The 14,740-nt window shown below is 41.8% G+C and overlaps 1 protein-coding gene across 9 annotated transcripts in view; it reads right to left on the bottom strand.

Annotated features, from left to right (window-relative positions):
* Window positions 1-14,740, bottom strand: part of SFI1 (SFI1 centrin binding protein) — a 73,127-nt gene that overhangs the window by 28,386 nt on the left and 30,001 nt on the right. For all 9 annotated transcript variants that reach the window (XM_053669790.1, XM_053669789.1, XM_053669788.1 and 6 more), the window contains 4 exons: window positions 14,630-14,740; window positions 11,367-11,461; window positions 7,141-7,258; window positions 4,096-4,198 (listed from right to left, as the gene is read on the bottom strand). In XM_053669790.1, coding sequence (XP_053525765.1) covers window positions 4,096-4,198; window positions 7,141-7,258; window positions 11,367-11,461; window positions 14,630-14,740 — 427 coding nt within the window. The remainder of the gene's footprint in view (window positions 1-4,095; window positions 4,199-7,140; window positions 7,259-11,366; window positions 11,462-14,629) is intronic.

Raw genomic sequence — 14,740 nt, 5'->3', positions numbered from 1 at the left:
CTTTCTATTTTGTATCTACCAATTACGCTTCTTAATCCCTGCACCCTTTCCCCCACTCTCCACCAACTCTCTCCCTGCTGATAACCCTCCAAATGATCTCCATATCTATGATTCTGTTCCAGTTGTTTTCTCAGTTTTGTTTTGTTTTTTAAGATTTAGTTGTTGATAGCTGTGTATTTGTTGCCTTTTAATATTCATAGTTGTGCTCTTCTTTTCTTAAATAAGTCGCTTTAACATTTCTGGTAATAATGGCTTGGCGATGATGAACTTCTTTAGCTTTACCTTGTCTGGGAAGCACTTTGTCTGTTCTTCCATCCTAAATGATAGCTTTGCTGCTTTTCATCATTTTTGAATACTTCTTGCCAGTCCCTTCTTACCTACAAACTTTCTTTTGAGAAATCAGCTGACAGTCTTATGGGAACTCCTTTATAGTAACTCTCTGCTTTTCTCTTGCTGTTTTTAAGATTCTCTCTTTATCTTTTACCTTTGCCATTTTAATTTTGGTGTATCTTGGGGTGGTCCTCTTTGGGTCTAATTTGTTTGGGACTCTGTGCTTCCTGGACTTGTATATCTATTTCCTTTGCCAATTTAGGGAAATTTTCTTTCATTATTTTTTCAAATAAGTTTTCAGTTTCTTGCTCTTCCTGTTCTCCTTCTGGCACCCTTATGATTTAGATGTCGGCACTTGTGGACATGTCCCAGAGGGTTCTTATATACTATCTTTAATTTTTTTTAATTCTTGGTTCTTCTTTCTGCTGTGGCTGAATGTTTATTTCTTCCTTATATTCCAAATCATTGGTCTGAATCCTGGCTTCCTTCCCTTCACTGTTGGTTCTCTGCAGATTTTTCCTTATTTCATTTAGTGTAACTTTTAATTCTTACTGTATGTTTACCCTATAAAATGTCAGAGAAATTGGGCTGTCTCCTCAAGGTGGCTTAAACTCATTCCTCTGATCCCTGAATTTCCTACGAACCGATGACTGGAATCATGTTCGAATTTTCAGACAGGAACAGTTCTCGAGTGGTATTGAGCCTTTCCCATTGCACTGCACTGTGAGGCCCACCTTGGCAGGCTTCCATCGTTTTATCAGTGCCGAGACTGTTCAGTGGCTTCAGATGGCATCACTCTGATCTGCCCGTTATATTGCCCCATCACCTTTTCTCCTGGTGCTGGCTGCCTTACACCCATTTTCTCACTAGGAGTAGCAAACAGTGATTTTCTAACTCCAGTGTTCCTGCATTTATTAACTGCAAATCTGTAAAGAAGGCTAGCCTCTCATTAACCTTCTGGTTTCTCAGAGATTAGTTTGTACAGGAAAGGCAGGATAAATGCTTCATTTTTACCTTCATTATTTTCAAAGAATTGAGCTAGTGCTCTGACCTATGTTGTGAACAATGAGTTCCTTTTTACTTCTCATTATGAATGTATTACTTTTATATATTTGATGTTTTTCAATCCACTGTAGTCATTATTCTTTTTGATGCTCACATGGTTCTAGCTTAAGCCTAAGGCCTCCTAACACAACACTATCAACCTTTGTTCATTTGCTCACTTTGCAGCCACCGTACCCTAAGCCAGTGATTTGCCAACCAGTGTGCTGCAAGAATTTTAAAAACATGCAACACCTGACTATTTAGTCAGGGGCACTGACCTCTTTTCCCTTAGACTGGCAAATAAAAAGTGGTAATAGCCAACACAATGATGGCCTTCCAGTGTGAATGCTCTGTCTTGAACCATAAATATTTAAGGTCACAGAATGGAGCTGCATCTTATTGGTCACATCACGTAATAAGGTTACATCTGATCTGTTAATTCTTGGTACAGAAATCCTTATATACAATTATAGGCACCTGATTTTTTAAAAACGTCACTCTGGAGCAAAAAGAGTTCGTAATGACTATTATACTCTTTGTAAAGCAATCAAATATTTCTGTCAGATTGGCAAAAAAATATATGTTTGGGGTATGCCACAGAATTTTAGTAGTTTATGTGTGCCATGAAATGAAAAAGGTTGAAAATCTGTGCCCTAGTCTTATGATATCTATTTCCAGCTACAGACCTGGAACCAGCCATTTCTAAAAAAAAAAAAAAATCCTCCATTCCTTTCGGTGGGAAATAGCAAAGACCACAGCGTGGGCTCTGCAGAAGCCGAATACCGTGGGAAGGCCACTGCAAACTCCTAAGTCTTTTCAGTCAGAAGATTTTTAGGTAAAAAAAAATAGTCTTGAGTCCATACTGTTACTTATATTTCTAGCTTCAGATTACAGGGCTTTTATTTAATTTCTTTGACTTAACACCTGTAATATTTTCTTTCATTCTGAAAACTGTGGTTCCTAATGACACTGCTGTAGTTATTGGCTTTATCTTACAATGGAGCTGTAAGCATTTCAACATAATTCCGAACCCGTTGCTAACATGAGACTTCCCAGTGCAGTTTTATATTTCTTGGCGGTTCTCCGCGTCCTTAGACTAGATCCTGCTAGGGAAGAAGGGCCAAAATATTGTTTTAAGGTTACTTAAAGTAATTATTTTCTCTGCGTAGTCACTGCTACAAACTTGTTTGGTTCAGAGTGTTTTAAAATCCTAGAGATTTTTTTCCTTTTTGCTTTCCTTTTGTTTAATTATGTAAAATATTTACATGCTCCCAAAGTTTAAAATGTATAAGAAAGTAAATTCACAAAAGTACTTTGTTCCAACATTGTTCCCTCCTTCCCTCTATGGGTAACCAATTTTTTTTTGTTAGTTTTAGGTTTATTTTTCCACTATTTTTTTTGAAAATATAAGCAAGCACACACCCCCTCTAATAGTACTCCCTCCCTTTCTTACACAAAAGGCAGCACAGAATGAACCAAAGGGATCCTTCTAAGAGGTAAGTGTGATCACCTCACTCCCCGCTGAAAGCCAATAGCTTCCCACCTCCCGTGGAATGAGAGCCCAAGCCTTCAATGGGCACAGTCTGCAAAGGCCTACGATCATGACCTAACTCCTCCTGTCCCTCCAAACTGGGTTCCTGGGCCCAACCCCAACAGGGTGTCCAAGAATTCAAATCAGTTCTGACTCTCTTCCCCCAGAGAGGGCCTCAGACTCCACAGGCTGAGTCCAGTCCTACGAGACTGCCTTGTCCCCCGGCTTCATCCCACCCCCACCAACTTCCACGCAAGCCCCAAGCCCAGGCTCTTATCTGTGCTTCTACTGACTGGCCACATATTGGAGGGTCCAAAGATCCCATCCAACTCAGAATGGCAACTGCAAGTCCTGGTTGTTACATGTACCAACTAGCTACAAATCAGAGGTTCCCGCAACCCCCTCCTTGAATTTGATTTACTAGAACAACTCACAAAACGCAGAGAAACATGTTACTTAACAGATCGCTAGTTTATTATAAAAGGCTGTAACTCAGGAACAGCCACATGGGAGAGATGCACAGGGCAAGGTGTGTGGGGAAGGGCAGAGCTTCCTCTTCAGACGCCACTCTCCCCTCATCCCCACACATTCACCAACCGGGAGGCTCTTCGAACCTCACCCTCTTGGGGTTTTACAGGGACTTCATTACATAGTCGCAATTGATAAAGTCATTGGCCACTGGCGATTCATTCAACCGCCTGCACCTCTCCCCTCCCCAGAGGTCAGGGGTGGGGGGAGACTGAACGTTCTGACCCTCTGACAACATGGTTGGTTCCATGGGCAGCCAGGGCCCATCCTTAGGTGCTTTCCGAGAGTCACCTCATTGGCGCTAATTGGCTATAAGAAAATAGTAAGGAGAAAACAAAGATATATACTGCTATTTTTTTTAACATATTTATAACTAACTCATAAATCCCTGTCCAGTTCCACAATTAGCAGACATGCTCTACAAACCACTGGTCATCACATCTAGCGTAATCCTAAGAGCAACCCGTGTCTGTTGAACAGCTCGGCGCTCCATGTTGCTCCTGGATCCCACCTCCTCCTCAGCCCCCTGAGCTGTGGGGAGGGCCCAGCAGAAGCAGCAGCACAAAGACTGGCCTTCTGCTTGGAGGTCCCGCCCCACCCTGTGTGGGTGTGGAGCGTGACGATGTGCATGAGACTCCGAAACCGGAGTCTGCGGGACTCACCTGCCGCTGGAGGCTCTGGGCCCGGTGCTTCACAGCGGAGGCGTAGAGAGCGCGTCCCGCACGGAGCTGTTCCAGTCGCCGCCTCCACTCGCTGCAACACGCCCTGTCAAGGAGCAAGGCGAAGATGAAACCGCTCAGAAAAAAAGTCACACAGGAAAGAGGAGAGTAGTGAGGGTGGGGCCTCGGCTCTCAGGTCAAGTCCCTCCCCCTCACGGTGCCATCTCTAGAGGGCTGCGTGTTAGAGCCCCTGCTCAGTGGAGAAAGTCCTAAAGCTGCCAATTGAAGGCTGAAAACTGATGGCTCCTTAGTCAGATCGAGCCTTAGATGCTGTAGACATGCTCTGTGTGGCCTATACAACTTTTAAAAAACATAATAAATTATTGCCAACATTTAAAAATCAGGAGAGTTCACAGAACAATCTACCCCCAAAAGTAGCTTTTAGATTTCCAGTCTTGAGGGATCCCTTCCCTTCCTACTGTCCTGGCCAGGTTTCATCCAGTATTAAGTCTTTTCTGCTTATTTTCTAATTTGATGTAGGAAAACAGTAAATGAGGATATGAGTTGGCAACTTCCGCATTACAGAAACAACTTACCTGATCACTCTAACCCCCCAAAGTCTCTTTTCTCCTATCCTAGGCCATGCTAGCTGCATTACTCACTTCAAAATCGAAAGCTATCTTACATTATTAGTTATTTTTTTAAACACTTGGGGAATTAGAAGTTCCCTGAATGTAGACCCAGCACCCAACATTGTACCAGGAACGTTTTAAGCCCTCAATAAATATACACTGAACAAATAGAATTATGTAAAATATCCCCAACAGACTCTCATAGAATTGTATACTTATTCAAAAATTTTAAATATTTACAGAATAAATTTTAAATAATTTCACAATTTCTAAAATTTTAAATAACTTCATGTCCGGTGATGTTCTGAATACTACGCTAAATACTTTACAGGTATTACTTAGTTCCCATGACAACCTCAAAAGATTCTTATTGGTGCGCCTATTTCACAGATGAAAAGTGAGACTTGGGGAGGTGAAATGACCCAGTAACACACGCTGGAACAGGGACTGGAACCCAACTCAGTCCAGGTGCAAAGTCTCTGCTCTCATCCATACAAGGCCCAGCTCTTTCAGGCAGAAACTGAGCTTTTAATATGCTGTCATTCGGGACACCAAGGACCACCAGAAACACTGCACAGTGGAATCATCCCCATGTAAAGTAGCTCGTCGTTACGCACAACTGGCTTCCAAGGAACTAACTCATCTCCCTTCCACGTGTGGACAGTGCTGATGAGCTGCAAGGCAAGGAAGCAGTTAGAAGCATGGTCTTTGGCATCAAGAGAAATTGTGTCGTGAGCTCTATCTTTGCCAATTACAACTTATGAAGTCTGTGCAGAAAAAGTCCAGCCATGTACTATGAAAAATAGAGACATTTATTGAAAAAGATATAAGATACAAGAAACATTGTACACAGGACAATGATGCCTCAGTCCCCTTCAAAGTAGGCACCTTGGAACCTCACACAGTTCTCCCAGTCGCTGTCAGCTACCCTGTTTTATTTTCCTGAATCTCACTGATGGTCTGAAATCGCTTCCCTTGAAAAAGTGATTTTAGTGTTGAGAAAAGCCAGAGGTCACAAGGCACCAAATCTGGGCTGCAGGAGGGCTGAGTCACCGGGGTGATTTGATATTTCACCAAAAAACTCTGCATGAGCAGGTGTGTTGTCTTGATGAAGGTGCCAATCACCAGTCGCCCATAGCTGCAGCCTTCTGAATCATCTGAATAGTTTCCACGGAGGAATGTTCAAGCTTCATGCAAAATGTGATGCAGATTCATTGCTCTACTCGTTCATTTTGAATGCGACAACCACAGAGTACACATGCTCACTCAACAGTGCCTACCGCCCACACTGACTGGTACACCGTGAAGTCACCATTGTTCACGCATGTGCATTCCAGTCCACTAGCCTTGGCTGTCAGGTTACATCCACATCCCCTAACCATTCTCGTTATATTAACAATGGTTGGACTCTTTCCAGACAGACCTCGTGTATCTTAATCTGTACAATAATAATACTTAACTTTACAGTTTATGGTGAGGGTTAAATGAGATGCATTACATTAAAAAATTAATATACCAGCCCTGGCTGGTGTAGCTCAGTGGATTGAGCACAGGCTGCGAACCAAAGGGTTGCCAGTTCTATTCCCAGTCAGGGCACATGCCTGGGTTGCAGGCCAGGTCCCCAGTGGGGGGCCACGTAAGAGGCAACCACACACTGATGTTTCTCTAACTCTTTCTCCTTCCCTTTTCCTCTAAAAATAAATGAATAAATATCTTAAAACAAATTTAATATACCCACATACTTAACACAGGATTTAGAACACAGTGAGTACTCAATTAGTGTTACTTATGATTATGTGAAAACTTGATTTTATAGTTGGACAAACTCTCAATAAATATATATTAGATACCAATTATGTTCAAAACTATTTTAAGGTGGGGTTTTGTGTTGCTTCGCAGCAGCAGAAAGAAAGTCTGAAGCCCTGGCTGGTGTAGCTCAGTGGATTGAGCACAGGCCTGTGAACCAGAGGATCTCAGTTCGATTCCCAGTCAGGGCACATTCCTGGGTTGCAGACCAGTTCCCTGCAGGCCAGTTTCTAGCAGGGGATGCATGAAAGGCAACCATACATTGATGTTTCTCTCCCTCTCTCCTTCCCCTCTAAAGGTAAATAAATAAATAAAATCTTTAAAAAAAGAAAAAAGAAAAAAGAAAGTCTGAGACAGGCCCAGCTGGTGTAGCTCAGTGGATTGAGCGCAGGCCTGTGAACTGAAGGGTCACCAGTTCGATTCCCAGTCAGGGCACATGCCTAGGGTAAGGGCTGGGTCCCCGGTAAGGGCCGTGGGAGAGGCAACCGCACACTGATGTTTCTCTTTCTCCCTCCCTTCCCCTCTAAAAATAAATAAATAGAATCTTTAAAAAAGACAAAGGCTGAGACAAAATGGTAGCTGCTGGACTGAGATGTCTGAGCCCACTCACCACAAAATCCTCCGCTGCCTAAACTCCAGGGCGGTGGTCTGCATCTGACATTTGGTCCTTCGAAAAACAACGTAGATCAGCCAGGACTTCCAGGCCCTCCGCATCTGTTGCTTTGCATCTGGACGCACCAAAGAGATTTTCAAAATGGGGTAGGGGCAGGCTGAGTACTCTGGGTTAGGATAAAAGCTCCTGGCGCTCCCTGTGTTTATCCCACCTTTGACTCAATTCCTCCAGCCTTCCAGTGCCCCCTGCTGGAAAAGTTGTGAACTCTACAAAATTAATAAAGATGCAAGTACCTGTGAAGAACGGCTATATCAGTGATAACATATACAAAACATTTAAAAGAAAATCAATATACTGTTGCCACGTCCTCTTCCAACCATGTTGTCTGACAAGGTCTGGGCATGGAGGATTTAAGTTCAAGGAATTCGTCTCCCCGGAGGAGAACGTGGCATCCAAAATGGGTTAACAATTGGCTATTTTAATTATTTTACTCTTGCTCCTGAATATAGACATTGTACTGTACTTACTTATTCCTATGAAAATCACCCAAGAGGAAGGGACAGTTCAGGGGAAAACATTAATATTCCCCACGGAACCCCCTCTCCCTTATACAGGGGAGTACGACAGCCAGGGTAATATAATTGTTAACCATAAGGGAAAACATGTCAAGTTGTATAAATAACCCTGGTTTGAGCAACTTAAAGTGATCGGGACCGCCATGGTGTACCAGAAATAAGAAAAATAAGTTAGATCTCTTAAATAAACAGTTAAGGCCAGTTAATAAAGAACCAGGTTATCGTTGCAAACACAGGTTGTGCCGCCAACAGTTGAGGGAAGAACAGATCAGAAAGACTTTCCCACTACTGTTCCTTACCCACAGATACAAAGGGTCTTCCAAGAAAACAAGTAAAAATTATATAGACTCCTACCCACAACCCAGGGATACGGTCAGGACGGATGAGATGCATCTGCAAGGCAGAGGCAATTGTGGCTGGATTTCCTCTCCATCTTTCCTTACATGTTTGTTTTGGTGATCAAAAGGTGGTGGGATTGTTAGACACTTGTATTTCAGGTTCATTGATTCGCACAATTCCAATGAAGTTGTACAAAATAATTTCTCGACCAGAGAACACAGTTCCCTCTAATGAAATAGTCCCTGAATGTTTAGAAGTTGTTGAAGTAACAGCCCCTCCTTTACCTTGAATAAGAATATATATCAATTAGACAGGCAAAGAAATAACAAAAGCTGGCTAGTTATTACAAACTAAACATGCAGAAACAGTTACTAAAGAGTCAGAGTTCATAGTACACAGAGAAACATTCTGACAGAAAAGGATAGATAGCTAAGTTAGACATCACAAAGGCCTTATAATAAATTTCCTATTACCTCTACTCAATCTAGTGTATCCTTTTGCCCCATGAAAAATTCTGAAAAACCTTACTATATGATAAGATATTCAAATTCTGTACATACAGCTATTTTTAATTGTCTGATTTATGGCTCTCCTGGTCAAAATAATCTTTGTTTATTATAACTGAATCTATGGGAACTTTCGTATTTTTCCTGGTTACCTTTGTATTGATTTTTTCTGCTTAAATGATCATGTTATACTGCAAATGTTAATCACTACCTAAAATGAAAATATAAAAACCTGCTTGTACTTGCAATAAATGGAACAGAGCTTCGCTGTCCTTTGAGGCGTGTTGTCGTCTGTTACCCAGCGCCAACTCCTTACCCACCTTCGGGACCCCTGGACCCTGCTGCGGCTGGTCCGAGGCATACTGTACTGTTCAGAAATACTTTACTTTAAAAGCCCTTATTTTTTTAGAGATTTATTATGCAACATTTACAGATGAAATGATGTGAACAACACAGAAAACAGAGAAGTGAGACTAGTGTGAGTTGATAATTGTTGAAGTTAGGTGGGAGGTTCATTAGTCTACCTCTCAATTTTTTAGAGACTTAAATTTTTCCACAATACAAAGTTTAAAAAATAAGAAAGTGCATTATAAAATGTGCTGTTTGAAATAATAATTAAGTAGCATAAGCAAGACAAAAAATATTTTCTGTATCTGTTTGGGAAACAGAATAACAAAGACCAGTAATAATCCTGGAGAAGAAAGAAATTGCTAGATACGGAGCTGCAAAGGTCAACATTTCCCTTTGTGGTAGATTCCATTTTCATTATGGAAGTCATTATCAATAAAGTAAATTTCTTTTTAGTATACAAAAGATACAATGCAATTATGTGAACAATTTTCAGAATAGTCTTCAAAATGTGGTCAGTAGTACTGGAGCTACACCTTATATTTCATAGTTGTTGACAAATGGATTCAAATTATGAAAAAAATTTAACACGCACCTTCCTCAAGCCCATCCCAGATCTCAGGAATCAACACAACCCCAGGCCACAAGGACTGGTATGGTGCTATGGTTTAGAGTTTGGGGTCCCAAAATAAGACAAGCCAGGTGTGAATACTGACCTTGTCATTTATTAGCTAAGTAACCTTGCACAAGTTCCTTATGTATAAAATGCTGCCTCCCTTAGAGGTTATGTTTGCAAAGAAAAAATTAGATTGTCTATGATAAGCGTTTCCAATAAGTGCAAGCTGTTATTTTCTGAGCATGGAACCCAGCAATTCGCATTATTCGTTTCTATCAAGATTCTGATGACGATTTGAGAACTATTCCTCCCTGAGGCCTGATCGTACTTGCAGACTTTTTATTTACCAGTGTAAGTGTAAATGGGTACTCCCTGAGGTCTGTGGACATGGCCTAAAACAATGTCATATGTCAGAAATAACTCTTTTAGCTTAAAAATCCAAGTGACTTTTCTTTAAACTCTGTAATATGGAGTTGGTTGGGCATCATCCCACAAACTGAAAGACTGTCGGTTCGATTTCCAATCAGGGCACATGCCTAAGTTGCAGGTTGGATCTCTGGTTGGGGCACGTGCAGAAGGCAACCAACTGATATTTCTTTCTCACATCAATGTTTCTATCACTGTTTTTCTCTCTCCCTTCCCTTCTCTCTAAAATCAGTAAGAATGTCCTTGGGTGAGGGTAAAAAAAATTAGCAAATTGAACCCAGCAATACATAAAGATTGGTGTTAAACTGAGGAATCTATGGCTGGTTCAAAATTCGAAAATCACTCTATATAATTCAACATATTAACAAACTAAAAAAAAGGCCACGTGATCATCTCAAAATAGAGAAAAATAATGAAAAAACCCAACATTTATTAATGATAAAAATGCTCATAAAACTAGGAATATAAGAGAACTTCCTTGCCCTGGCTGGTATAGCTCAGTGGATTGAGCATGGGCCTGTGAAGCAAAGGGTTGACGGTTCAATGCCCAGTCAGGGTACATTCCTGGGTTGCAGGCCAGGTCCCCAGTAGGGGGCACTTGAGAGGCAACCACACATTGATGTTTCTCTCCCACTCTTTCTCCTTCCCATCCCCTCTCTCTAAAAGTAAATAAATATTTTATTAAAAAGATAATCTAGAAAGGGAACAATCATCACTGTGTCATAACAAAGAATTTTTTTAAAAAGAGAGAACTTCCTTAACCTGATAAAGGATATCTACAAATAACCTCTAGTTAATATCACACCTAATGGTTAAAAACCGAATGCTTTTCCCCTAAGATCAGGAATGAGACAAGGATGTCCACTCTCACAAATCCTTTTCAGTGTCATGCTGGAAGCCCTAGACAATGGATTAAAAATATTTTGGAAAGGAAGGAATAAGGCTGTCTCTGTTTACCGATGACTATGGAGAAAAATCCCATTCAATCTACATAAAAGATCCTAGAACTAACAAATAAATTTAGCAAGGTTGCAGGATATACAAGATACATAAGTAAAACCACAAAACTTTTAGGAGAAAATCTTTGCAACTTTGGGTTAAGGAGAGTTCTTACATAAACTATCAGAAACACAATCCATAAAACAAAAACTGATAAACTGGACTTCCACCAAAATTAAAAACTTTTGCTCTGTAAAAGACATTAATAAGAGAATGAAAAGAAAGCCACCAACTGGGAGAAAGTATTTACGAATGGGGGAAGCTATGCAGGTGAAGGGGCGGACGGTATCTGGGTAATCACTGCACTTTCTGCTCAGTTTCACTGTGAATCTAAAACTGCTCCTAGAAACTAGAGTCTTAATAAAGGAAAGTCAATTCAGGCATTTTCTCGAGACATGCATTTCCGTTTCTTACCATAATCCGCAGCTCTCAGGTACTTGTTCTTCACAGCCTGCTGCTGACGCACGTAGGCCTTCCAGGTCTGGAACGCCAGGTTGTACAAGTAGTACCTGAGGAGCCAAAGAGGCAAATGGCATTTCTTGAAAACAAAACAATTCCTGATTTGTTGTCCCCAGTCCATACTCAGGAGAAATGAGCATGAACATTTCTGATACAAAAATATCTACATCCTAAGCTAAACTTTCATTTCCTATAATCACGGTGGAACCTGCGGTCCTTGACAGAGTGTTGTTCCCCACACCTCCCAGTGTCACTGAGGAGAAAAGCCCTGACTTTTCTGAGAATAGCATTACCTTCAGCATCCACAAAGCCGTATGTCTGGCATGGTAGTTGTAACTGACTTAATGTCTACAGTGTGTAAAACATTACTCTTCTCCTTTGCACTAAAACATGGTCCATGACACTTTTTTCTTTCTCTTCCTTCCCAATACATATATTAGACACATGCAGATATCAGTACCTCCGTATTTTCATCACCCCATTTCCTAAGACTTAATGTCATACTCTACCAGATTAGAATTATTCAATGTATCTATTTTGTCTGAAATATATAAATCAAGACCCCTACAACAGACTTCCGGCCAAGATGGAGGCGTAGGTGGAAATACTGTGCCTCTTCGCACAACCAAGTTCAAAGACAACAAAGTTTTAGTAACAAAAACGCAACCAAAACACAGACAAATGAACTGTACAGAAGTCCAACAAACACGACACATTCAGCCAGACTGGTAAGAGGGGCGGAGTCAGCAGCTGGCGGAGCGGGGTTGCGCAGGAAAAAGTGGTCGGACTGACAGGTACCCAGGCGGGGGTTGGCAGATCCCAGGCGTGGGGTGGCAACAGGCGGACCCAGTGAGGGCGCAAGGCAGCTGGCTGACTGGAGTCACACATTGGCGCCAGGCAAAAAAAATGAGCAGTGAGACAGACCACACAAACCAGGGCCCCAGCACCGGGAATTAAAGCCTCAAAGCACCAACTGAAAAAACTTTCCGGGGCCCAGGTGCCGGGAGAGGCTCCCAGGCTCACAAGAGTTTCTTGGGGAGACCCACGGGGTTCTGGAGGGTGCACAAGCCCACACACCCGGGAACCAGCACCAGAAGGGCCCAATTTGATTGCAGGAAGAAGCAGAGGGGACCGAGATCTGAGAGATAGCGTGGAACAAGCGCCATTTCCCCTCTCTGACCCTGCCCCCACATACATCTTCACAACTCAGGGTTGCGCCACCCTGGTGAACACCTAGGGCTCCGCCCCTCATATATAACAGGTTCGAACAGACCAAAACATTATGGCTCAAGAGGAACAGCTCAAAGCCCCAGAACCAATACTTCTGAGCAACCAGAAGATAGCCAATCTATGAGATGCACAGTTCAAAACACTGGTAATCAGGATGCTCACGGAACTGGTTGATTTTGGTCCCAAATTAGATGAAAAAAATGAAGGCTACCCTACATGAAATGAAGCAAAATGCACAGGAAAACAATAGTGATGGAGAGGAAACTGGGACTCAAATCAAGGGAGTGGACCTGAAGGAAGAAAAAAATGACCAAACAGAAAAGGATGAAGAAACAAGAATTCAAAAACATGAGGAGAAGCTTAGGAACCTCCAGGACATCTTTAAACGTTCCAACATCTGAATTATAGGGGTACCAGAAGTGGAAGAAGAACAGCAACAAGTTGAAAAATTATTTGAACAAATAATAAAGGAGAACTTCCCCAATCTGGCAAAGGAAATAGACTTCCAGGAAATCCAGGAAGCTCAGAGAGTCCCAAAGAAGTTGGACCCAAGAAGAAACACACCAAGGCACATCATTATTACATTAGCCAAGATTCAAATGAAGGAGAGAATCCTAGAAGCAGCAAGAGATAAGGGGACAGTCACCTACAAAGGAGTCCCCATCAGACTGTCAGCTCATTTCTCAAAAGAGACCTTACAGGCAAGAAGGAGCTGGAAAGAAGTATTCCAAGTCATAAAAGGCAAGGACCTACATCCAAGATTGCTCTATCCAGCAAAGCTTTCATTTAGAATGGAAGGACAGATAAAGTTCTTCTCAGATAAGACCAAATTCAAGGAGTTCATCATCACCAAGCCCTTATTATATGAAATGTTAAAGGGACTTACCTAAGAAAAAGAAGATAAAAAAGATGAACAGTGAAAGGACAGCAAACTCATAGTTATTAAGAACCACACCTAAAACAAAAGCAAACTAAGAGGACAGCTAGATCAGGAGCAGAACCATAGAAATGAAGATCACATGGAGGGTTAGCAACAGGGGAGTGGGAGGAGAAGGGGGAGAAGGTACAGAGAATAAGTAGCATAGACGGTAGGTAGAAAATAGATAGGGGAGGGCAAGAATAGTATGGGAAATGTAGAAGCTAAAGAACCTGTGACACATGGACATAAACTAAAGGGGGTGGTGATGGGGGAGGGGTGTGCAGGGTGGAAAGAAATGAAGGGGGAAAGTGGGACAACTGTAATGGCGTCATCAATAAAATATATTTTTAAATAAATACATACATACATACATACATACATACATACAAGTTGGGGGGGAACCCCTACAACAGAGAAACTGAATAAAGAAGTGATTATAATGAGAGTAAACATCATTTTAACCACACAATGTGTAAGATTTATTGGGTATATATTTTCTCCTATAATCAGTATATAAATTAAAGAATAGAATATTCTCAGAATTTAAAATTAGACAGAAGTAAAACTCATGCCCTGCCTGATGTGGTTTAATGGATTGAGCTCTAGCCTGTGGGCCAAAAGGTTGCTGGTTCGGTTCCCAGTCAGGTCTGGGTTGAGGACCAGGTTCTTGGTTGGAGGCCTGTGAGAGGTAGCCAATTGATGTTTCTCTCTCACGTCAATGTTTTTCGTCCTCTTTTTCCCTCCTTTCCCCTCTCTCTAAAAATAAGTAAATAAAATGGAAAACACACAAAGCAAAGAAGTGAACGTGAAGGAGAAAACCCTACTTGAAGCACTAGCGTGACCAATACCGAACGGGTCCTGGGAGTTAGAGGAGGGTCTCTGTGTGTGTGTGTGTGCGCTCACCTGCACACGTGTTGGGTTTGATTTCGGGTTTTGATCTTGTTACTCTACGGGAATTTGAAGAAAAACAGAAAACGATTCAGAACTATTCTCTCTGACCATAAACGTGTCAAGCAATGACTTGATAACGTGCACCAGTAAACCTGGAGTGACATAAACGACGTCTGACCTGTAGTGACAGTCGGCTCGAACACAGAGTTTCCACTCGCGATGGCACACCCACCACTCCTCTTTCCACTCTTCGAAGGCCTTCCGGAGTATTCTTTGCCTGTAGTGGAAC

This window comes from Artibeus jamaicensis, unplaced genomic scaffold, assembly GCF_021234435.1.
Source record: "Artibeus jamaicensis isolate MK-2021 breed Jamaican fruit bat unplaced genomic scaffold, CSHL_Jam_final contig_525, whole genome shotgun sequence".
In the NCBI taxonomy this organism is placed as follows: Eukaryota; Metazoa; Chordata; class Mammalia; order Chiroptera; family Phyllostomidae; genus Artibeus; species Artibeus jamaicensis.
This window is presented reverse-complemented; position numbering and strand designations above follow the sequence as displayed.